The sequence below is a fragment of the Tinamus guttatus genome, unplaced genomic scaffold, assembly GCF_059628265.1.
Source record: "Tinamus guttatus ecotype Peru unplaced genomic scaffold, ASM5962826v1 Tinamus_guttatus_pri_ptg000523l, whole genome shotgun sequence".
Classification (NCBI taxonomy): Eukaryota; Metazoa; Chordata; class Aves; order Tinamiformes; family Tinamidae; genus Tinamus; species Tinamus guttatus.
In genome coordinates, this window is record NW_028289057.1 from 28,653 (window position 1) to 51,462 (window position 22,810).

The window sequence follows — 22,810 nt, forward strand, 5'->3', positions numbered from 1 at the left end:
TCCGTTATGGGGCCGGGGTCTTCCGCTTGTGGGGCCGGCGGGGGCCCGGGGGGGCCGCGGGCTCCATGGCGGCCCAGAGCGCGTCGGCCTCGGCGTCGCCGTCCTCGTCCTTGTCCTCGTCCCCATCCGCCTCCTCCGCGGCCTGGGGGGGCCGTGTCCCCTCAAAGTGTCCCCATGTGCCCCACCAGCACGTCCCAGTGCCCCCCATTCTCCTCCATTGTGTCCCCTCCATGTCCCTGATGTCCCTCCCATGTCCCTCATGTGCCCCCCTATGTCCCCCTTGTATCTCCTCTCATGTCCCCTTCATGTCCCCCATATCCCTCTGTCCCCTCAAAGGGTCCCCACGTGTCCCCCCAGCACATCCCCGTGCCCCCCATTCTCCCCCATTGTGTCCCCTCCATGTCCCTGATGTCCCCCCCATGTCCCTCGTGTCCCCCATGTCCCTCATGTGTCCCCCCATGTCCCCCTTGTATCTCCTCTCATGTCCCCTTCATGTCCCCCATATCCCTGTCCCCTCAAAGTGTCCCGTGTCCCCCAGCACATCCCCATGCCCCCCCATTCTCCCCCATTGCGTCCTCTCCATGTCCCTCATGTCCCCCCATGTCCCTCATGTGACCCCCCATGTCCCCTTGTATCTCCTCTCATGTCCCCTTCATGTTCCCCATATCCCTCTGTCCCCTCAAAGTGTCCCCACGTGTCCCCCCATTCTCCCCCATTGTGTCCTCTCCATGTCCCTGATGTCCCCGCCATGTCCCTGATGTCCCCCCACCATGTCCCTCATGTGTCCCCCCATGTCCTCCCCTGTATCCCCCCATGATCCCCTCATGTCCCCTTGATGTCCCCCCATATCCCTCTGTCCCCTCAGTGTCCCCACATGTCCCCCCAGGACATCCCCGTGCCCTCCCCATTCTCCCCCATTGTGTCCTCTCCATGTCCCTGATGTCCCCCTCATGTCCCTCCTGTGTCCCCCCATGTCCTCCTCTGTATCCCCCCATGATCCCCTCATGTCCCCTTCATGTCCCCCCATATCCCTCTGTCCCCCACCCATATTCCCCCTGCCACATCCCCTGTGGCCCCCCTTCCCCCCCATCATGTCCCCTCAAAATGCCACCCCCCGTGTCCCCCTGTCACCTCCCAGTCCTGGTGGCCGCTCAGCAACAGGCAGTTGAGCCGGGACTTCAGGTAAACCTGCGTGGGGGACACACACACACAGACACTCGGTGACACCGGTCCGGGGGGGTGACACGGCCATGCGGGGGGTGACGCGGCCATGGGGGGGGTGACACGGCCATGGCGGGGTTGTCCCCGTCCCCTCTCCTCACCTTGTGCCGCGGCCGCCCCTGGTCGAGCGTGTGGAGCCGGAGGCAGCGGTCGAGGCCGCACGAGGCCACCAAGGGCCGCTGGGGGTGACACTGCAGCCCCCGCACGCTGCCCGCCGCCCCCCGCAGGCTCCGCAGCAGCCGCCCTGCGTGGGGGGACAGGAGGCAGGTGACACCGGGGGGACACGGACACACACAGCGGGGGGACCCCGCGGTGTCCCCGTCTCACCTTGTCGCAAGTCGATGACGACCAAGTCCCCGCGGGCGCTGCCGACCACCACGGAGCTGCGGGATTGGTGACCGCGCGTCCGGAGGGGCCCAGGCGTCCGGGTGACGCCCCCCCCGTGTCCCCGCGTCCCCTCGTGACACTCACGTGGCCCCCGGCGCCAGGGCGAGCGCGGTCAGCGGGTGCTCCCCGAACGTCGTCTCCAGCACCGGGCGCCGCTGCGGCGAGCTGGGGTCGTAGAGCCGCACCTGGGGGACGGGGGGGGCGGTTATTGTGCCCCTCCCCGTCCCCAAAATGTCCCCGAATGTCCCCGCGAGGCCACGGACCTGGTGGTGGCCGGTGCAGGTGACGATCTTGTCGGAGCCGGGCAGGAACTGGAGGTCACAGTCCCAGACGGGGACGCGGAGGTTGAGCCAGTCGTTCCTCACCTGCGGGGACACGGGGGGACCTGAGGGGACATGGGGGGACATGGAGGGACTTGAGGGGACATAGGGGGATATGGGGGGACATGAAGGGACATAGAGGGACCTGAAGGGATGTGAGGGGACATGGAGTGGACCTGAGGGGACATGGAGGGACCTGAGGGGACATAGGGGGATACGGGGGGACATGAAGGGACATAGAGGGACCTGAGGGGATGTGAGGGGACATGAAGGGACCTGAGAGGACATGGGGGGACATGGGGGGACCTAAGGGGACATGGAGGGACCTGAGGGGACATGGGGGGACATGGAGGGACTTGAGGGGACATAGCGGGATACGGGGGGACATGAAGGGACATAGAGGGACCTGAGGTGATGTGAAGGGACATGGAGGGACCTGAGGGGACATGGGGTGGACACGGGGGAATGGGGGGGGCACATGAAGGGATGTAGGGGAATGTGGAGAGACCTGAGGGGACATAGGGAGACACGGGGGGACATGAAGAGACATGGGGGGACACGGGGGGAAACAGGGGGACCTGAGGGGATGTGAGGGGACATGAGGGGACCTGAGGGGACATGAAGGGACATGGGGGGACACGGAGGGACCTGGGGGGATCTGAAGGAAGGTGGGAGGCTTGGAGAACATGGGAGGACGTTCGCGGGGACATGGGGAGCAGGAGGGGACCCGGGGCCCCTCGCGGGGACGCCCGGGGGTCACTCACGTTCTTGGCGCGGAACAGGGGCTCGTGGGGCCGCTGCAGGTCCCAGACCTTGAGGCCGTTGTCGCGGCCGCCGGTGGCCACGCGCTGGGGCCGCTCCGGGTCCTGCCGCATGCGGCACAGCCCGGCGCCCGCCTGCAGCTCCAGCTGCGCCGCGAGGGGACACGGCGGGGACGTCACCGCGAGGGGACACTGCGGGGACGTCACCGCGAGCCGGAGCCGCCGCACTCACGTTTTCCTGCTCGTCCTCGCGCCAAACCTTGAGCAGTCCCGACTCCACGCAGGTGACAAGGGCGCTGCGGGGGGAGGGACACGGTGACAGCGGGTGACACCCTCCCCGCCCCTCTCCCTTCCCTATCCCATCCCTGTCCCGTCTCCACGTGTGTCCTTCTCCCATCCCCACGTGTGTCCCTCTCCCATCCCCGTTTCTATCCCATTCCTCTCCCAACCTGTTGCTGTCCCCAGGCAAATCCCTGTTCCCATCCCATCCCTGTCACTGTCCTTGTTGCATCCCTTTGCTATTCCCCATCCCGAGCCGTGTCCTTGCCCCCCACACCCAACCTCATGTCCCCATCCTGTCCCCGTCCCCGTCCTGTCCCTGTCCCTGTCCATGTCCCCATCCCCATCCTGTCCCTGTCCCCATCCCCGTCCTATCCCCATCCTGTCCCCAACCCCATCCTCATCCTGTCCCTGTCCCCATCCCCATCCTGTCCCTGTCCCCATCCCCGTCCTATCCCCATCCTGTCCCCAACCCCATCCTGTCCCTGTCCCCGTCCCCGTCCTACTCCCATCCTGTCCCTGTCCCCATCCCCGTCCTGTCCCCATCCCCATCCTGTCCCCATCCCCATCCTATCCCATCCTGTCCCTGTCCCCATGCTGTCCCCATGCCCATCCTGTCCCCAACTCCATCCTGTCCCTGTCCCCTTCCTGTCCCCATCCCCATCCTGTCCCCATCCTGTCCCCATTCCCATCCTGTCCCCAACCCCATCCCCGTCCTATCCCCATCCTGTCCCTGTCCCCAACCCCGTCCTGTCCCCATCCCCATCCTGTCCCCATCCTGTCCCTGTCCCCATGCCCATCCTGTCCCCAACTCCATCCTGTCCCTGTCCCCTTCCTGTCCCCATCCCCATCCTGTCCCCATCCTGTCCCCATTCCCATCCTGTCCCCAACCCCATCCCCGTCCTATCCCCATCCCCATCCTGTCCCTGTCCCCATCCTGTCCCCATCCCCTTCCTGTCCCTGTCCCCATCCTGTCCCCAATCCCATCCTGTCCCTGTCCCCACCTGTCATGCACGGCCAGGCCGCAGAAGGCGCCGCTGCCGCCGGGGCAGAGCCGCGTCCCCGTGAACGTCCCCTTCTCGGTGCTGAACACCCGCACGGCCCGGTCCAAGCAGCCCACGAGCACCTGGGGGGGACGGGGTCAGGGGCCCAGGCGTCCTGGCCGCGTCCCCAGGGGGACCCAGGGGTCCGGGTCCCCCCCGTCACCTGGTTCTCGGCCGCGTCGCCCCAGCAGAGCGCGCAGACGCCCTGGGCCCGGCTCAGGGTCCCGCCGCTCGTGAAGTTGGTCGCCTGTTTCCGCCGCAGATCCACGCCTGGAGCGGGGGAAGAAACGTGGATTTTTAGGGGGAAATTGGGGGATTTTCATGGAAAAAAGCCCCCCCCCCTCCGCCGCCTCATTCACCTTTAAGGGCGCCCGTCTCGGCCCCGACCCACACATGGTTGCGGCGTATGGGGGGCGCCATCTTGCTCCGGTCCTGCCCTCAAGGCGCTCCGGCTCGCCTCGCTTCCTGCGGCGGCTTCCGGAGGGGCTCGTTGAAAGCCGCGGAAGGCCCGGAAGTGGAGCAAGGGGAGGGGGGAAAGGGCGCGGAAGGGACCGCGCTCTGCGCTGCAACGTTCCGGGGCTCAAATGGTCCCACCTACCCCCTTGGGAGGAGGCATTATTCCCCACGCCCGCTCCCAGAATCCAGGTTAATTTAGGCAAAAAGTGGAAATTCCCATCCACGCCCCCACACATGAGGTTGCCCCCCTCCTCCCTGCCTCCAGAATCTGGGATAATTTAGGCAAAAAGTGAAAATTCGCATCCCTGCCAACCCCCAAGAGGTTGCCCCCATCCCCGCATACAGAATCTGGGTTAATTTAGGCAAAAAGGAGAAATTTTCCCCCCTGCTCCCCCAGATAAGGTGCCCCCCTCAGCAATGTGATTCAGAACAGGCAGGAACAGTTGGTTTGAAACATTTATTAATTTATTAATTAATTAATCCTTCACAGAACAAGGTGGGTTGGGCACAAGGTGCAACTCTGCTCCGCAATTCCGGAATGGCAGCAGCAAGGAGTCCAGTCCCAGTGCACTCCGATCCCGTTTTCTTGCTGGATACAACCCTGGGAGGGGGAAAATAACTCATGATCCCTCTGGAAACCTCAGCCCCGCCCCCCATCCCCATTCCCAATCCCAAGGTGGCCTCAGGGGGAACCACTCAGTCACAGGCATCAGACTGGGGCGGTATCGACTCATCCTCGGCTGCTCCGGAGCCGGATCCGGCCCCATCCGCACTCACCAGCTGCCGCTGCCGGCGCCTCCGATGCCTGCGGAGAAAGGAGCGGAGCTGTGGGATCTGCCAGAGCCTCCACGCCCCCCTCACTGCCCCCATCCCAGTTTTTCAGCTGTTCCTGTGTTTTCATGCCAGTCAAAGTGAGCTAGTTTCGCTTCATCACCAAAACTGCAGGAATTGGCTCAACCCAGGGAATCGCCCAGGCCCAGAGCACCCACCTCCGCCCGGGATCATCTGCTGCCACCGCTCCGGGCCTCAGCCGAGGCCCCCGTCATCCTACAGGGAGGGAAACGGGAACGGGATCAGCCCGGAGCTCGGCTGCTCCGACAGCAGCGGCCCCTTCCCAGCGGAGCGTCAGAATCCGAGTCCTCCACATCAGCCTTCAGCCGAACGAGATTCCAAAGCGGATTCATCACTGCGTCCAACCGGATCCCGTCCCGTGCTCCCGATCCGCCTCTCCAGGCAGGAGACTCACCTGGACAGTCGGATTCAGCCTGGACTCCCCCATGCCGGCAGCAATCCCGAGGCTGCTCCGGGCTCCTGCAGGGATAAAGGGAAGTCACTGGCTGCCCGTATCCCGGGAATGCCGCCGGGAGCCGGGGCGCCCCTCAGACCGTTCCCACAGAACGAGCCGTCCTCCTCTCCGGCCGCCGGCACCAGTGGGTTCAACCTTTGCAGGTTCTGGTGCCGAACGGGCAGTAAGACGCGCGAGGTTTTCCTCATAGGGGAGCACGCCGGGAATTTCATCCCTAAAAAAGCCGGGAACTCACCGTTTCCTAGCGCTGCCGCTGCCCAGGGAAGGAAGGAGGGAGAGGTGAGCGCAGGCAGGGGGGTCCCCCGGCCGCGGCGCCGCCCCCGGTCCGATCAGGGCTTTGGTAACTCGGCTCTGCCATGGGGCCGGCGCCGTCCAGCTCGCGGTGTCATCCCTTCGGACCGCGCCGTCCCGGCCCTCCGCCCCTGCCGGAGCCGCTCCGTTACCTGCGGAAGGGCGGCCGGCTCCGGAGGTGGCAGCCTAAGGGGAGAGGGGAGCCGTGAGGCGGCGACATTCCCAAACGGCTCCTTAGGAGCACGGAAACGCTGCCCTTTCCCTTGGCTCACCTCCACAGGGAGACACCCGGGCTGATTCCGGAGCCTTGGAGCAGGATGCTGGAAGAGACAGTGGGTGTTAATGGGGATCCTCGTGCCCGGAGCCCTCCGGAGCTGCTCCGCGCTCCGTGTTCTCAGCAGGAAAGCTGGCATCAGGGACGCTCAGCCATATGCTTGTCTGTGGGTTCGTCATGGAACAACACGGAGCAGCCGGAGCCCGGAGGGTTCCTGACCCCCAGTTTGAGCAAAGTCCCCCCCGCTCCATTCAAAGCAAGCAGAGCCCTAATGCCACCCTCAAAGGCCACCCCTGTCCCCAAGGGAAAGGCCGTGGCGGCGCTCACCTGCCCAGGAGCCGCACGGGCGCCGGGCTGAGCGGCTCCGCACCTGGAGGGACACAAGGAGACGCTGAGCGGGACACGCGGGGGCCAGGCCGAGGGGCACCCGCGCTCCGGTGCCGCTCAGTTCCCATGGAGCGTTTCCCCACTCGGCCGTCGGAAAGAGAGAGTTCAGGGGTCTCATCCTTGCAGCACTCCAGCCCCACAGGCGCCGAGAGCACCAGGGCACTGCAGCACAGTAAGGCCACACATTTACCACCAAAACAAACAGCAAATACTCTCCAAAGCGGAAACAACTCACCTCGAACACGGGTTCTCACGCACAACTCCATAACCTGCAAGAAAAAGGGTGTTAGATACGGAAAATAAATACGGCCCTTGGGTGGCCACGGATGGAAGCGGTCTCTCCGCAGCGAGGCCGGGCAGGCCGCTCTCCTCAGAGACACTCGGGGTCTTCACACAGCCGTCAGCTCAGGTCTGTGAGACTCATCCCAGAGCAGCCCGGCCCAACGCGAAGCCCCACGAGGCCGCTCGAGCCCGGGCGCGCACAAAGGGCCCCAACGGCCGCCGCGAGCCCCGAGCAGCCGCCAGCGGCCCCGTGAGGACGCGAGAGGCTCCGCACCGCAGCGGAGGACGCGGAAAGAAGCGTCGGGAAAGACCCCCCCGTGCGCAAAGCGGCCCCGAACCCGCACGGGCAACGCGGAGCAACCGGCCACACTCACCGACCCCCTACAACAACACCGAGAAAATGGCCGAGGAGATCCCGCCCGCGCGCTTAAATACGCCGCCGCCCCGGGGCATGCTGGGAGGACGACGGGCGCAAGCGCACTGCGGGCTTTTCCTCTGGGGGGGGCGGGGAGGGAAAAAGGCGGGAAAAGCGCCGCGCAGGCGCAGTGAGGGGGAGGTCGCGCAGCGCTGCCGTGAGGCGGCCATTGGGAAACTGGAGGGAAAGGCGCCGCGCAAGCGCAATGAAGGGATGACGACCCGCCAGGGGCGGGGGCATGTAAATCTAGGGCCGAAGGGGCTGCTGGGAGCATCAGCGGGACCCGCAGAGGCGCCGTTCGGCCGGTACCGGGGAGCGGAGCCCGGTGTCGTGGGGTGGGATCAGTGCGGGAAGGAACCGAGAGAGAGAATCGAGTGCAGTGGGCGTGGGTCGGCGGTGGCCCTTTCCTGGGTGAGAGTGGAGCGCAGGGAGGCGGTGCGGGGCCCGAGTTTTGGTATCGCTTCTCGGCCTTTTGGCTAAGATCAAGTGTAGTATCTGTTCTTATCAGTTTAATATCTGATACGTCCTCGATGAGAGGACTTTATATTAAACGGATTTTTGGGCCTGGGAGTTGGATCCGGAGCTTGCTCCCTCCGCTCCGCGCATCGTCCCGGTATTGCAGTACCTCCGGGAACGGTGCCCTCCCCCGGGAGGAATCTTCAATGGTCAAAAACAGATGGAATTGCGGGATATTTTGGAATTTTTCACCTAGAAATCTTGGAGGAGAAGGAGCCCCGGTCGGGCTACGAGCGCTAAGGGCCGGCCCTGGCCCGCTCCGGACGCTGACGGTGCCTCCGGTGTCTCCCGGTCCCGCGTCCAGGAGGCTCCGAGGTGGCAGCGGGAGGAGCCGCGTCCGGGGGCGGCGCTGCCGGGGGGCGTGGCCGGAGTCGCTGCCGTCGGGCCGGTGCCCCGCGTAGACGCGGTGAGGGCGGGGCGCATGCAAATGAGGGGCGGGGGAGCGCCGATGGGCAGGGCTTACTGTGAGGACAAGGGGGAAGAGGGCGGTGATATGCAAATGAGCGGGGAGAAGAGCGCAGAAGGGGGAATGGGCAGTGCCTTTCCGAAGGGGCGGGGCGGTTGGCAACCGAGGGGCGGGGGATGCAAATAAGACATTCATGGAGCCGAACGGGACGCCGGGAAGTGTGATCGGTGGGAGAACGGCGCCGTTCGGGCTGAAACCGGGGAGCGGAGCCCGGTGTCTTGGGGCAGGGGGGATCGGTGGGGGGGCGGAGCCAAGGGCGACAACCGGGGGCAGGGGGCGCAGGGCGGCGGTGGCCGTATCCTGGGTGCGCATGGGGCGCAGGGAGGTGGCGCGAGGCCCAGACACCAGCATCGCTTCTCGGCCTTTTGGCTAAGATCAAGTGTAGTATCTGTTCTTATCAGTTTAATATCTGATACGTCCTCGATGAGAGGACTTTATATTAAACGGATTTTTGGGCCTGGGAGTTGGATCCGGAGCTTGCTCCCTCCGCTCCGCGCATCGTCCCGGTATTGCAGTACCTCCGGGAACGGTGCCCTCCCCCGGGAGGAATCTTCAACGGTCAAAAACAGATGGAATATTCTTAAAGTAATGATTTTTTTTCTCTTAAAAATACCAATTCCGCTGCTTTTCCCGTTTCTTCACGGAGAAGTAGCCACTGCTGCAGATCCGCCCCAGAGAGGGGAATTCTGCCCACCTCGTTCCCACTGGCAGCAGCTCTGTTTGACCTGGATTTTCCGGAGCTCTGTGCGATTCCCAGTTCATTCCCATGACTCGTCCCTGTCCCCACCGCGTTGCCGCATGAGGGAACGACTCCTCCTTCCTCCACAGCAGCCCTTTTTTATTAACACCAGGCACCGCACGCCGGGACGCATCCCATTTCCAGCCGCCTTTCCCCGCCGCGTCCCGTCCCGTCGCCGCCCCGTCAAAGCGGCAAGGCCAGGGAATACTCGGAGCGGGCCCAGCGGCGCGGCGCCCGCGGCACCGCGCGCCCGATCACGGGCAGCTTCTGGGCGTAGCGGGAGACGTGGCCGGGCCCGTGGTGCTGCGGGAAGCAGGTCTGGAAGAGGCGGCCGCGGCAGCGCCGTCCCGCCTGGTGCCCGGCGATGACGAAGTCGAAGCGCGGGGCCGGCCGAGGGGCCGGGCGGCTCTTGGGGAAGACGTCGCGGACGCCGGGACGGTGGCCGCTCTGCCGGGGGGCGGCGCGGGCGCGGGGCAGGGCGGCGCCGCGCGCCGGGGCCCGCGGGCTGCCCTCGTCGCGGGGGCTCACCGTGGCGCTCGCCGTCAGCTGCGGCATCTTGCGGGCGGCCGCCGGCCCCGCCGCGCCGGCCCCGTCCCCGTCCGGCACCGGCGCCTCGGGGCTGCCGGGGGGGTGACGGGGGACGGCGGCTGCGGGGCGGTACCCGGTGCCGAAGCGCGGCGCGAGGCTGTCGCCGAAGAAGTCGTAGAGCTGCCGGTACATGTCGCGCAGCGGCACCGCGTCGGCGCTGCCGGCGCCGCCCTCCGCCTTCATCTTGAGCAGCCGCTCCACTGCCACCTGCACGGGGTGGGGGGAACACAGGGATGGTGACACCAGCCCCTGTCCCCTTGTCCCCCCAGCCAGGCCCGTCCCCTGCTCACCAGGATGGCGCCGTAGACCTTGTGCCCGTCCGCCTTCACTTGGGCGTTGGAGACGGAATAATCGTCCAGCACGGCCTGCAGCCCCCCCCAATACGCACCCAGCTGCGGGTACAGCACCCGCTCCACCGCCTGCGTGGGGAGGGACGTGGCACGGGGTGACGCGGCGCCGCCGTCACCCGCCGGCCCCGCCGCCGTCACCCGCCGGCCCCGTCACCTTCCAGCCCAGCGCGTGCAGCCCGACCACGGCGCCGTAGTGGGAGCAGAGCGGGCGCACGGGGTCCGCCAGCACCTTCTGCAGCGCCAGCAGGATCTGCTGGTAGAGGCCGCTCACCAGGTCGCCGTGCGTCCTGCGCGGGGACGGGGACAGCGAGGGGGACGTCCCAGGCTCTCCGCGGACACCCCCCTGACCCCGCGTCCCCCCGTTTCCCCCCTTTCCTCACCAGCAGATGCGGCCGAGCAGCATCGCGGCGGCGTCGCGCAGCGTCCAGTGGTCGTTCAGGGGGTTGATGGAGGCGGCCAGGGGCTCGAGGACGCAGTAGGTGACGCTGGCCACCAAGCTGCGCACGTAGGGGCCCAGGCACACGTAGGGGTTGTGCAGGAGGCTCCGCGCCACGTGCAGCAGCCGGTGCAGCTGCTCCAGGTCGTGGCTCACCGATTTCACCTGCGGCCCGCGGGGACGGCGCCGGCGTCACCGACCCCCCGCGGCCGCGCGGCCCCTCGTCCCCCTGCGCCCGCTCGCTCACCCCGCTGACCACGTAGACGAAGTAGGGCAGCAGCGCCGCGATCTTGGAGTTGCTCCGAAGGTCCTGCAGGGCCACCTGGGAGGGGACAGCAGCGGTGACAGCGGCGTCCTCGCCCCCCCCCGCCGAGTCCCCCCCCCCCCGTCCCCGAAGGGCAGCGCCCACCTTCATGAGCTGGGGGTCGTCACCCAGCACCGCGCGCGTCACCAGCTGGTAGTACTTGAGCAGGTCGTCGCTCAGCGCCGACACGGCGCTGGGCACTGCCGGGGCGGCGGGTCAGGGCGCTGCCGCCGCCGGCACCGTCCCCCGCCGCTGCCGCCGCCTCCCCCGCGGGGCCGGTGTCACCTACCGGCTCCCTGCGGCTCCACGTTGCCCTTCCCGTCCAGGTAGGAGACGTGCACTGCGGGCAGGGGGTGGGCAGGGATGGGCCGGGGGCCCTGGGGCGGCCGCGTCCCGACCGGATCCGGCTCCGGGGAGGCTTGTGTGGCGTCCCAGCACTGCCTGCATCCCGCCTGGATCCCATCCCCAATCCACCTGCATCCCGCCTGGATCCTGCCTGCATCCCATCCCCAATCCACCTGCATCCCATCCCCAATCCCGCCTGGATCCTGCCCTGCATCCCATCCCCTATCCCGCCTGGATCCTGCCTGCATCCCGCCTGGATCCTGCCTGCATCCCATCCCCAATCCCGCCTGGATCCTGCCCACATCCCATCGCCAATCCCGCCTGGATCCTGCCTGCATCCCATCCCCCATCCCGCCTGTGTCCTGCCTGGATCCTGCCTGCATCCCATCCCCAATCCAATGTGCATCCCATCCCCAATCCCACCCGCATTCCGCCTGGATCCTGCCTTTATCCCATCCCCAATCCCGCCTGCATCCCATCCCCAATCCCGCCTGGATCCTGCCTGGATCCCATCCCCAATCCCACCCGCATCCCGCCTGGATCCCGCCTGCATCCCATCCCCTATCCCGCCTGGATCCCGCCTGCATCCCATCTCCTATCCCGCCTGCATCCTCCCTGGATCCTGCCTGGATCCCATCCCCAATCCCGCCCGCATCCCGCCTGGATCCTCCCCGCATCCCATCCCCAATCCCGCCTGGATCCTGCCTGCATCGCATCCCATCCCCAATCCCGCCTGGATCCTGCCTGCATCGCATCCCATCCCCAATCCCGCCTGCATCCCGCCTGGATCCCATCCCCAATCCTGCCTGCATCCCATCCCCAATCCCACCTGGATCCTGCCTGCATCCCATCTCCAATCCCACCTGGATGCTGTCTGCATCCCATCCCCAAATTCCGCCTGGATCCCGCCTGCATCCCATTCCCAATCCCGCCCGCATCTTCCCCGCATCCCGTCCCCCTCCCCGCATCCCATCCCGCCCCGGTCCCTCCCCGCATCCCGCCCCGTCCCCGCTCCCTCCTCCCGTCCCCCCGCGGCTCCCACCTCTCACGGCCGTCTCGGCGCATCCCTTGGGGATGTTGGTGGCCAGCGCCAGCTCGGCCAGGTTGACCTCGCGCTCCTCGGCGAAGTAGAGCTCGCCCTCCTTGAGCGGCCGCAGCGGCAGCGCCTCGGCCGAGCCGTGCCCGCACACGGCCTGCGCCGGGCCCCGTTACCGGCGCCGCTCCCGCTCCCGGCCCCGCTCCCGGCCGCGGCGCCGCTCCCGCCCCGCTCACCTCCACGTTGCTCCAGCGCAGCGCCCGGTTGAAATCCTCGGCCGTGAGGCGCCGCCGCCGCGTGTGTTTGAGGAACTGCGAGCTGTTCTGCGGGCGGCAGCGCTCGCGGCGGCCCCGGCGCTCCCGGCAGCGGGGAGGCCGCCCCGGGCCGCCGCGGGGGCGGCTCGTACCTGCGCGGCCTCCCGCAGGCGGTAGCAGACGTCCTCGGCCAGCAGCGCCGCCACCTCGTCCGAGAGCTCCAGCCCGGCGCTCTCGGCCAGGAGCCGCAGCGAGTCCCGCGGCAGCTCCACGAAGCGCCGCTCCTCCCGCTCCGCCATGGCGGCGCGGCCCGCGGAGGGGCGGGACCGCGCGAAGGCCGCGCCGCGGGCGGGGACGGCGAGGCCGCGCTGGGCGGGGACATGCAAATCAGCAGCGGCGGGGGGTGACGGGAGCGGGAGGCGGGGGGAAAACGGCGCCGGTCGGGGTCGCAGAACGGGGGGACGTTGGGCCGGAACCGGCGGGGAGCGGAACCGGGGGCGAGAAACGCAAATGAGCGGGGGGGGGAGCGCGGAAGAGGGGCAATGGGCGGTGCCTTTCCGAAGGGGCGGGGCGGTTGGCAACCGAGGGGCGGGGGATGCAAATAAGACATTTACGGAGCCGAAAGGGACGCCGGGAAGCGCGATCGGCGGGAGAACGGCGCCGTTCGGGCCGGTATCGGGGAGCGGAGCCCGGTGTCGTGGGGAGGGATCCCTGGGGAGCGGAACCAGGGGCGACAATCGGGGGTAGAGGGCACAGGATGGCGGTGGCCGTGTCCTGGGTGTGCATGGAGCATGGGGAGGTGGCGCAGGGGGGGACTCTTCGGTATCGCTTCTCGGCCTTTTGGCTAAGATCAAGTGTAGTATCTGTTCTTATCAGTTTAATATCTGATACGTCCTCGATGAGAGGACTTTATATTAAACGGATTTTTGGGCCTGGGAGTTGGATCCGGAGCTTGCTCCCTCCGCTCCGCGCATCGTCCTGGTATTGCAGTACCTCCGGGAACGGTGCCCTCCCCCGGGAGGAATCTTCAACAGTCAAAAACAGAGTTAAACCTTTTTTCTAAATTCTCTTTTTCCCGTTTTTCTTTCTCTTTTTTTCCCTTCTCCCGGTTTCTTCCCGTGTCAATCCCAGTTACCCAGGATTTCTCTTTTATCTACTCCCACAGAACGCACCAGGGCTACAAGTCCAAACTTCAGCTTTTATTATCAGAAACGCTCTCCCAAACGTAGAAAACCAGCCCCAATTACCCGTCCGTTTCCCCCTGGTGGCTCCCGCTATCAGAAATACTCTCCAAAACATAGAAAACCATCCCAAAACGCTCCCGTTTGCCCTGGGCTCAGTCCACAGGGGCATCCTCGGCTGCCCAGTCCAGCCGCTCCAGGCGCCGCTCCAGCATGACCGGCAGGAATCCGCGGAAGAAGTGGAAGAAGTCGCGGAAAAGCTGCCCGGTCTCCCGAGCCGGGAGCAGCCGGAGCAGCAGCCGGGGCTCCGGTGAGGAAGCGTCCGCCCAGGCGCCGGCCTGGAAGCGGAGCAGGGGCTGGGCCGGCCGCTTGGCTCCCGGCTGCGCCGCGATGGCCTCCGACACCCGGGCCTCCAGCTCCAGCGCGGCCTCCCCGGCGCCCGGCTCCGCGGCTCCGTCCGCCCGGAGCCGCCGCCGCACGCGGCGCCGGCCGACCCACACGCGGTGCCACACGGCGCAGTCCCACCTCACCGCGGGGCCGGCGCCGTCCTCGGGGCTCCCGGGCCGCCGGCGCTTCCCGGCCGGGCACGCCGCGTCCTCGGCTTCCTCCGCGCGGGAACGCTTGGAGCCGCTTCCCGGCTGCGCGGCTGGACACGGCTCATCCCGAGGCGGCTCCAGGGGGTCGCGGGGGGCTGCTGGAAGCGGCTCATCCGGAGGTGCCGCCTCCGGAAGCGTCTCCATAGGGTCGCTGGGAGCCTCTGCCTTCCCACCTGGAGGCAGCTCATCCCGATGTGGCTCCGGAGGGACACTAGGGATTCCTGGACGCGTGGCCACAAGAGGCTCATCCAGGAGCAGCTCCTTCTCCGGCAGCTCCCAAGGGTCGCGGGGCTGCTTGGCTGGATGCGGCTCATCCACGGGCATTTCCAGGGAATCGCTGGGTGCTTCCGGCTGCTCCGTCCCACCGGGCTCAACCCCCGGAGCGTCCCCGGGGGCTGCCGGCAGCTCCCCGTCCCCCGCTCCGTCGTCCCCGTTCCATTCCGGCAGCTCCGGGATCCGCTCGCAGCTGCACTTGAGCACGTGGCCGAGCACGAAGGCGACGGCATCGCAGGCTTCCCGGAACCAGCGGAAAAGGGGCTCCCGGCGGCGGGCGGGCGGCACCGCTCCCAACGGCAGCGCCATGAGGAACGCGTCGGCGTCCGGCCCCGCCGGCTCCAGCGCTCCGGGCTGGAAGAGCCGCGCCAGCCCCCAGGCCTTGCCGGCGGCGCCGGGACGGCGGAACCGGGCGCCGCGGCAGAAGGCGGCGGCCGCGCGGCAGGCGCCGGCGAAGCGGGCGGCCGTGCGCGGGGTCACGTTGGCCGCCACGTTGTGGCTCAGCTCGAACGGGTCCTGCACGTTGAAGGCTCCCAAGCGGAGGCCGCCGGCGGCCTCCACCGGCAGCGGCAGCGCCAGGCCCCGGTGCAGCGAGATGAGGCGCCCGGCGAAGTCGAAACGGGCGAAAACCTCGAAGAATTGGGCCAGGAGGGAGCCTGGAGGGGGGACACGGAGGGGTGGCTCCGTGCGGTGCCGCGTTCCCGGTGCCGGTGCCGCGTTCCCGGCACATCCCGGTGCATCCCGGCGCATCCCGGCGCTCACCCGCGCTCTCCGTGTTGGAGCTGCTGCCCAGGCGGGAGGCGTCGCGGGGGAAGCTGCAGTCCCAGCCCTCCACCACGCTGCGCTCGTTGGCCCCTGCGGAACAGCGAGGGGACACGGGGACGTGGGGACACAGGGACACGGGGATGTGGGGACACAGGGATGAGGGGACGAGGAGACAAAGGAACATGGGGACACGGGGATGTGGGAACACAGGGACACAGGGATGAGGGGACACGGGGATGTGGGAACACAGGGACACGGGGATGTGGGGAAACAGGGATGAGGGGACACGGGGACGTGGGGATGTGGGGACATGGGGACACAGGGACGTGGGACAGAGGGATGTGTGGACACGGGGACAGAGGGACATGGGGACACGGGGATGTGGAGACAAGGGGACACGGGGACAAAGGGACACAGGGACATGGGGATGTGGGGACGAGGGGACAAAGGGACATGGGCACACGGGGATGTGGGGATATGGGGACAAAGGGACATGGGGACGTGGGGACACGGGGATGTGGGGACAGAGGGATGTGGGGACGAGGGGACACGGGGACAGAGGGATATGGGGACAAGGGGACAGAGAGATGTGGGGACACGGGGATGTGGGGACGAGGGGACGTGGGGACAGAGGGACACGGGGACGCGGGGATGTGGGGACGAGGGGACAAAGACAGAAGGGGACACGGGGACAAAGGGATGTGGGGACAGAGGGACATGGGGACAAAGGGAGAAGGGGACATGGGGACACAGGGATAAAGGGATGTGGGGACGAAGGGACATGGAGACAAGGGAATATGGGGATGTAGGTACAAAGGAAGAAGAGAATACAGGGACGTGGGAACATGTGGGCGTGGGGACAAAGGGACATGGGGATGTGAGGACACAGGGACGTGGAGAGAAGGGAACATGGGGATGTGGGGACATGGGGACATAGGGACAAAGGGACATGGGGATGTGGGGACACAGGGATGTGGGGACGAAGGGAAAAGGGGACGTCGTGACACAGGGATGTGGGGACAAGGGGATACAGGGATGTGGGGACAGAGGGACATGGGGACACAGGGACGAGGGGAAGTGGGGACACAGGGGTGTGGGGACAAGGGGATACAGGGATGTGGGGACACAGGAATGTGAGGACAAGGGGATATGGGGACACGGGGATGTGGGGACGTGGGGACAAAGGGACATGGGAACATAGGGACACAGGGACATAGGGACAAAGGGACATGGGGACATGGGGACATAGGGACACGGGGACCCACCTGCCAGCTCGCGGAGCCGCGGCAGCGCGGGCAGCACCGGGGGGCTGCGCGTCTGCAGGAAGAAGAGCGCCAGCAGCGTCAGCGCGTAGCTGCTGAGCAGGGGACCGCCACCGCCTGCGGGGACACCGCGGTGGGGACAGCGCGTCAGGGCCACCCCCGGGCCACGCGGTCCCCCGCTCTGTCCCCCCGTGTCACCTGCCAGGTCCTGCCGCTTGGCCCAGTAGCGCAGGGCGTAGACCAGGGGCCGCACGCGGCGGTCGGCGTCGGCGCAGAGCCGCAGCAGGGCCGTGTTGCGCAGCGCCAGCCTGCGACACGGGGACGTCACCGCGCGCGTCCCCGTCACCGCCACCCGTTGGCACAACCCGTTTGTCGTTGTGACCACCTGTTGTCGATGCAGATGTCCCCCAGCAGCCCCGACTCCTTGTGCAGGAACTTGACGACGGGGCGGCGGGCGCCGGGGACGGGGCGCACGCGGCGCACGCCGGGGACGCAGCGCCGCAGCACCGCGGCCACCAGCTCCAGCGTCACCGGTGCCACCTCCGAGGGGACGTCCGGGTCCTCCCGGGGCCGCTGGGCTCCTTCCAGCTCCAGGAAAAGGTCCAGGTCGCAGCCGTGGACGTCGAAGCCGTTGACGGAGGAGCCGAAGGGCAGCACGGAGCAGCCTGGGGACGGCGGGGACGGCGGGGACAGCGTTTGGGGACAATGGTGTGTGCATGGGGACACCGGCATGCGCGTGGGGACACCGGCACGTGCGTGGGGACACCGGCACGCGCGTGGGGACAATGGGGACACCGGCCCGCGCGTGGGGACACCGGCACGCGCGTGGGGACAATGGCACGCGCGTGGGGACAATGGCACGTGCCTGGGGACACCGGCACGCGCGTGTGGACAATGGGGACACCGGCACGCGCGTGGGGACAATGGCACGCGCGTGGGGCACCAGCACGCGCCTGGGGACAATGGCATGTGCGTGGGGACAATGGCACGCGCCTGGGGACAATGCCACATGCGTGGGGACACCGGCAGGGACTCACCGGGGAAGAATTCCGTGAAAACCTCCTGGAAGAGGCTGACCAGGAGGCGCCGCAGGTGCCGCTCGGCCTCGCTCAGCTCCAGCAGCTCCACCAGCCGCTCCAGCTGCTCCTCTACCTGCCGGCACCGGCCCTGTCACCCGCTGCCACCTCGGGGCGTCCCCGACCCCTTGGGGACATCGGGGACCCCCCCTGGAACTTCCTCAGGGACCCCCAGGATCCCCCATGCAGGAGCCACCAGTCCCCGGGACTGTCCCCAAGAGCCACCGGTGGCCGTGACACCCCCAGGACTGTCCCCAAGAGCCCTGGTGGCCACAGCAGCCCTGGGGATCCCCCAGGACTGTCCCCAAGAGCCACCAGTGGCCACAACGGCCCTGGGGATCCCCCAGGACTGTCCCCAAGAGCCACCGGTGGCCGTGATGGCCCCAGGATTGTCCCCAAGAGCCACCAGTGGCCGCAACAGCCCTGGGGACCCCCCAGGAGGGTCCCCAAGAGTCACTGGTGGCTGTGACAGCCCCAGGACCGTCCCCAAGAGCCACTGGTGGCCCTGAACACCCAGCGGACCCCCCGGGACTGACCCCAAGAGCCACCGGTGGCTGTGACGGCCCCAGGATTGTCCCCAAGAGCCACCAGTGGCCATGACACCCCTGGGGACCCCCTGTGATCGTCCCCAGGAGCCACCGGTGGCCCTGAACCCCCTGGGGACCCCCCAGGACTGTCCCCAAGAGCCACCAGTGGCCGCAATGGCCATGGGGACCCCCCAGGAGGGTCCCCAAGAGTCACTGGTCACTGTGACACTCCCAGGATTGTCCCCAAGAGCCACCAGTGGCCACAATGGCCATGGGGACCCCCCAGGACTGTCCCCAAGAGTCACTGGTGACTGTGACACCCCCAGGACCGTCCCCAAGAGCCACTGGTGGCCCTGAACCCCCTGGGGACCCCCTGGGACTGTCCCCAGGAGCCACCAGTGGCCGCAACAGCCCTGGGGACCCCCCAGGAGGGTCCCCAAGAGTCACTGGTCACTGTGACACCCCCAGGATTGTCCCCAAGAGCCACCGGTGGCCGTGACACCCCCAGGACCGTCCCCAGGAGTCACCGGTGACCCTGACACCTCCAGGATTGTCCCCAAGAGCCACCGGTGACCCTGACACCCCCAGGATTGTCCCCACCGGTGGCCGTGACCCCCTGGATTGTCCCCCACTCACGTCCTGGGCCTGGCACAGGCTCCCGGCCACCTCCTGCCCCTCCAGCTCCTGCTGCTGCTGCCGCCGCCGGTGCCGGTGGCCGGTGCCGGTTCCGGTGCCGGTTCCGCTCAGGACGAAGGGCTGGTGGCGCCGGGGCCGCACGCGCAGGCGGCGCCCGTCCAGGCGGTGACAGGGACAGGCCAGCGCGCGGGTCTGCGCCGCCGCGTCCCGCAGCTCCACGATGGCGTAGGCGCCCTGGAACGGGATCGGGAATGGGATCGGGAATGGGATCGGGAATGGGGATTGGGAATGGGGATTGGCAACGGGGATTGGCAACGGGGATCGGAACGGGGATTGGGAATGGGATCGGGAATGGGGATTGGGAATGGGGATTGGGAATGGGGATTGGGAATGGGGATCGGAACGGGGATTGGGAATGGGGATTGGGAATGGGGATTGGGAATGGGATCGGAACGGGGATTGGGAACGGGGATTGGGAATGGGGATTGGGAATGGGGATTGGGAATGGGGATTGGGAATGGGGATTGGGAATGGGGATTGGGAACGGGGATCGGAACGGGGATCGGAACGGGGATCGGGAACGGGGATCGGCAATGGGATTGGGAATGGGGATTGGGAATGGGGATTGGGAATGGAGATCGGCAACGGGATCGGAACGGGGATTGGGAATGGGGATTGGGAATGGGATTGGGAACGGGGATCGGGAACGGGGATCGGCAATGGGGATTGGGAATGGGGATTGGGAATGGGATCAGAACGGGGATTGGGAACGGGGATTGGGAACGGGGATCGGGAACGGGGATCGGGAACGGGGATCGGGAACGGGGATTGGGAACGGGGATTGGGAACGGGATCGGAACGGGGATCGGAACGGGATCAGGAACAGGATTGGGAATGGGGATCGGGAATGGGATCGGGAATGGGGATCGGGAATGGGGATCGGGAATGGGGATCGGGAATGGGGATCGGGAATGGGGATCGGGAATGGGGATCGGCAACGGGATCGGAACGGGGATTGGGAATGGGGATCGGCAACGGGATCGGAACGGGGATTGGGAATGGGGATTGGGAACGGGATTGGGAACGGGGATCGGCAACGGGATTGGGAACGGGGATCGGCAACGGGATCAGAATGGGGGGTCGGGAATGGGGATTGGAACGGGATCGGGAATGGGGATCGGAATGGGGATTGGCCCCCAGGATCAGCATTGGGATTGGCGCCATCTGCGTCCCCTGTACCGGGATCGGCACTGGGATTGGCCCTGGGATTGGCCCTGTCTGCATTCCCAGCACCGCAATCAGCACTGGGATCGGCACTGGGATCAGCACTGGGATTGGCCCTGTCTGCATTCCCAGCACCAGGATCGGCACCGGGATCAGCACTGGGATTGGCCCTGTCTGCATCCCCAGCACCGGGGACCGGTGCCGGGAACTGGCACCAGGATCAGTGTCGGGAATTGGCAATGGAATTTGCACTGGGATCAGCGTCTTGCAGCTCCGTCTGCACTCCCAGCACTGGGATTGGCACCGGGATCGGCCCCGTCTGCATCCCCAGCACCGGGACCGGTACCGGGATCGGCCTCGTCTGCCACCCCAGCACCGGGACCGGCACTGGGATCAGTGCCAGGAATTGGCAACGGGATTGGCACCAGGATCACCAATGGGATTGGTACCGGGACTGGTACCGGGACAAGCACCGGGATTGTCCCCGTCTGCATCCCCAGCACCAGGACTGGAACCAGCACCGGGATCGGCACCGGGATTGGCCCCGTCTGCATCCCCAGCACTGGGATCAGCACTGGGATCGGCACCGGGATCGGCCCCGTCTGCACCCCCAGCACCGGAACCGGCACCGGGATCGGCCCCGTCTGCATCCCCAGAACTGGGACTGGCACCGGGACCAGCACCGGGATCGGCCCCATCTGCATCCCCAGCACCAGGACCGGAACCAGCACCGGGATCGACACCGGGATTGGCCCCGTCTGCATCCCCAGCACCGGGATCAGCACCGGGACCGGCCCCATCTGCATTCCCAGCACCGGGATCATCACCAGGATCAGTCCCGTCTGCATCCCCGGCACCGGCACCGGGACTGGCACCGGGATCGGCCCCGTCTGCATCCCCAACACCGGGATTGGCACCGGGACCGGCCCCGTCTGCATTCCCAGCACCGGGATTGGCACCGGGATCGGCCCCGTCTGCATTCCCAGCACCGGGATCGGCACTGGGATCAGCACCGGGACCGGCCCCGTCTGCATTCCCAGCACCGGGACCATCTCCGGGACGGCCCCCCCATCCCGGTACCTTGTCCTTGTCCATGACGACGGCGGCGACGTCCCCGAAGGCCCCGAAGTGGCGGGCGATGGCGGCGGCGCCGGTGCCGCGGGCGAAGCCGCTCACGAAGAGGCTGCGCCGGGTCTGGGCCCGGCGCCGCGCGCGGAGCCGCCGCAGCCGCCGGTGCTTCCGGCCGCGCAGGTGCTCGGCCAGGCTGGGCCCTGCGGGACGCGTCAGCGGAACCGGAACCGGCACCGGAACCGGCACCGGAACCGGAACCGGCCCGGGGCGGTTCTGCCCGGCCCGAATCCGGTTCCTCCCCCGGTTCGGGTCCGGTTCCCTCCCGTCCCGAGTCCGGTTCCTCCTCTGGTTCGGGTTGGGTCCTCCCCCGGTTCGGGTCCAGTTCCCCCCCATCCCGAGTCCGGTTCCTCCCCCTGGTCCGGACCCCGTTTCCCCCAGTCCAGGTCCGGTTCCGCCCCCATCTCGGGTCCGGTTCCTCCCCCGGTTCGGGTTGGGTCCTCCCCCGGTTCGGGTCCGGTTCCGCCCCCGTCCCGAGTCTGGTTCCTCCCCCGGTTTGGGTTGGGTCCTCCGCCGGTTCGGGTCCGGTTCCCCCCCGTCCCGAGTCCGGTTCCTCCCCCTGGTCCGGACCCCGTTTCCCCCAGTCCAGGTCCGGTTCTGCCCCCATCTCGAGTCCGGTTCATCCCCGGTTCAGGCTGGTTCCCCCTGGGCTGGGCTGGATCCGGCCCCCTGGTCCGGGTCCGGTTCCCCCCCATCCAGAGTCCGGTTCCCTCCCAGTCTGGATCCAGTTTCCCCCATCCCAAGCCCGGTTCCCCCCGGTCCCGGTCCGGTTCCGCCCCGGTTCGGGCCCCACTCACGGTTCGCGGCCGTCACTTGGCAGAGGCGGCAGCGGAACCCGCCGCGCGGCAGCGGCTCCACGTCGGACGCCCCGTCCGAATCCGGTTCCGATCCCGGTTCCGGCTCTGATCCCGGGTCCGATCCCGGTTCCGGCCCAGCGTCCGACTCCGGTTCCGGTTCCGATCCCGACTCCGATTCCGATCCCGGCCCCAGCTCCGATCCTGAGTCCGATCCCGGTCCCGGTTCCGCTCCCAGCTCCGATCCCGGTACCGGCTTCGGTTCCGAACCCTGTTCCAGCCCCGACCCCGGTTCCGGCTCCGGTTCCGAACCCGGTTCCAGCCCCGATCCCAGCTCCGATCCCGGTCCCGATCCCAGCTCCGATCCCGGTCCCGACTCCGGTTCCGGCTCCGGTGCCGGTTCCGGCTCCCGGTCCCGCTCCATAACGGCCCGCGCGCCCCTCGTCCTCCCGCCTTTAACTTCCCCGGGAAACTTCCGCCGGAAGCGGGTCCGCCGCCAACACCGCTCCCCCATTGCGCTTCCGGCAGAGTCCAGCCCGCCGCTAAAACCGCTCCCCCATTGCACTTCCGGCGGAAGCGATTCCGCCCCCACCACCGCTCCCCCATTGCGCTTCCGGCGGAGACGATTCCGCCGCCAAACCCGTCCCCCATCGGCCGTTTCCGGCGGCCGCCGCCGTCCCCCGGTGCCGGTACCGGTGCTGCAGAAAAGGCGCCCGTTTATTTCCGGTCGCTACAGGCGCGGGAACAGCTCGAGATAAAAAACCGGCGCGACCATGTACAAAAGGGGGGGGGGGTTGGGGGGGGCGGGGGCCGCTCCGAGACTCCCCCCGCCCCCCCCCCAGCGCGGTCGCTATGGAAATAAAAAAATTACAAAAGAGGGCGTGGCCCGGCG

At 67.6% G+C, this 22,810-nt stretch overlaps 2 protein-coding genes and 7 non-coding genes across 9 annotated transcripts; 3 read left to right on the forward strand and 6 right to left on the reverse strand.

Moving 5' to 3' along the window:
* Window positions 1-4: 4 nt before the first annotated feature.
* On the reverse strand, window positions 5-22,432 carry LOC104572391 (uncharacterized). Its single transcript, XM_088533816.1, has 27 exons — window positions 21,922-22,432; window positions 21,077-21,267; window positions 18,773-19,006; window positions 17,565-17,685; window positions 16,919-17,288; window positions 16,702-16,841; window positions 16,537-16,650; window positions 15,269-15,361; window positions 14,132-15,162; window positions 13,802-13,975; window positions 6,961-6,994; window positions 6,666-6,708; window positions 6,217-6,250; window positions 5,853-5,919; window positions 5,714-5,778; window positions 5,245-5,272; window positions 4,610-4,735; window positions 4,175-4,281; window positions 3,973-4,094; window positions 2,922-2,985; window positions 2,693-2,836; window positions 1,872-1,973; window positions 1,693-1,793; window positions 1,549-1,604; window positions 1,323-1,465; window positions 1,132-1,188; window positions 5-142 (listed from the first exon to the last, which is right to left on the reverse strand). Exons 1-27 carry the CDS (start codon window positions 22,430-22,432, stop codon window positions 5-7), a joined length of 4,410 nt encoding a protein of 1,469 aa, XP_088389942.1.
* Window positions 5,144-5,211, reverse strand: LOC148592783 (small nucleolar RNA SNORD31). The gene has a single exon (XR_015913898.1). It is a non-coding gene; the product is annotated as a small nucleolar RNA SNORD31 (small nucleolar RNA).
* LOC148592784 (small nucleolar RNA SNORD29) lies at window positions 5,342-5,406 on the reverse strand. The gene has a single exon (XR_015913895.1). It is a non-coding gene; the product is annotated as a small nucleolar RNA SNORD29 (small nucleolar RNA).
* LOC148592785 (small nucleolar RNA SNORD22) lies at window positions 5,842-5,966 on the reverse strand. The gene has a single exon (XR_015913899.1). It is a non-coding gene; the product is annotated as a small nucleolar RNA SNORD22 (small nucleolar RNA).
* LOC148592786 (small nucleolar RNA SNORD26) lies at window positions 6,778-6,851 on the reverse strand. Its single transcript, XR_015913894.1, has one exon. It is a non-coding gene; the product is annotated as a small nucleolar RNA SNORD26 (small nucleolar RNA).
* LOC148592787 (U2 spliceosomal RNA) lies at window positions 7,879-8,069 on the forward strand. Its single transcript, XR_015913893.1, has one exon. It is a non-coding gene; the product is annotated as a U2 spliceosomal RNA (small nuclear RNA).
* LOC148592788 (U2 spliceosomal RNA) lies at window positions 8,754-8,944 on the forward strand. Its single transcript, XR_015913896.1, has one exon. It is a non-coding gene; the product is annotated as a U2 spliceosomal RNA (small nuclear RNA).
* On the reverse strand, window positions 9,323-12,755 carry LOC148592789 (TAF6-like RNA polymerase II p300/CBP-associated factor-associated factor 65 kDa subunit 6L). Its single transcript, XM_088533807.1, has 10 exons — window positions 12,609-12,755; window positions 12,439-12,525; window positions 12,209-12,359; window positions 11,111-11,161; window positions 10,927-11,021; window positions 10,765-10,839; window positions 10,462-10,682; window positions 10,236-10,368; window positions 10,022-10,150; window positions 9,323-9,938 (listed from the first exon to the last, which is right to left on the reverse strand). The coding sequence occupies exons 1-10, from the start codon at window positions 12,753-12,755 to the stop codon at window positions 9,327-9,329; spliced, it is 1,701 nt and encodes a 566-aa protein (XP_088389933.1). The 3' UTR covers window positions 9,323-9,326.
* LOC148592790 (U2 spliceosomal RNA) lies at window positions 13,281-13,471 on the forward strand. The gene has a single exon (XR_015913897.1). It is a non-coding gene; the product is annotated as a U2 spliceosomal RNA (small nuclear RNA).
* Window positions 22,433-22,810: the final 378 nt, after the last annotated feature.

What these genes read in the sequence shown, in the direction of transcription:
- LOC148592789 (XM_088533807.1), bottom strand. Translation starts at nt 12,755, where the DNA reads ATGGCGGAGCGGGAGGAGCGGCGCTTCGTGGAGCTGCCGCGGGACTCG. An exon ending in GCCTGCGGGAGGCCGCGCAG is followed by an intron (nt 12,526 to 12,608) that starts GTACGAGCCGCC and finishes TGCCGCCCGCAG; the next exon opens with AACAGCTCGCAGTTCCTCAA. An exon ending in TGCGCTGGAGCAACGTGGAG is followed by an intron (nt 12,360 to 12,438) that starts GTGAGCGGGGCG and finishes GGCCCGGCGCAG; the next exon opens with GCCGTGTGCGGGCACGGCTC.
- LOC104572391 (XM_088533816.1), bottom strand. Translation starts at nt 22,432, where the DNA reads ATGGGGGAGCGGTGTTGGCGGCGGACCCGCTTCCGGCGGAAGTTTCCC. An exon ending in CCAAGTGACGGCCGCGAACC is followed by an intron (nt 21,268 to 21,921) that starts GTGAGTGGGGCC and finishes CGCGTCCCGCAG; the next exon opens with GGCCCAGCCTGGCCGAGCAC. An exon ending in GGCCTGGCCGTGCATGACAG is followed by an intron (nt 2,986 to 3,972) that starts GTGGGGACAGGG and finishes CTCCCCCCGCAG; the next exon opens with CGCCCTTGTCACCTGCGTGG.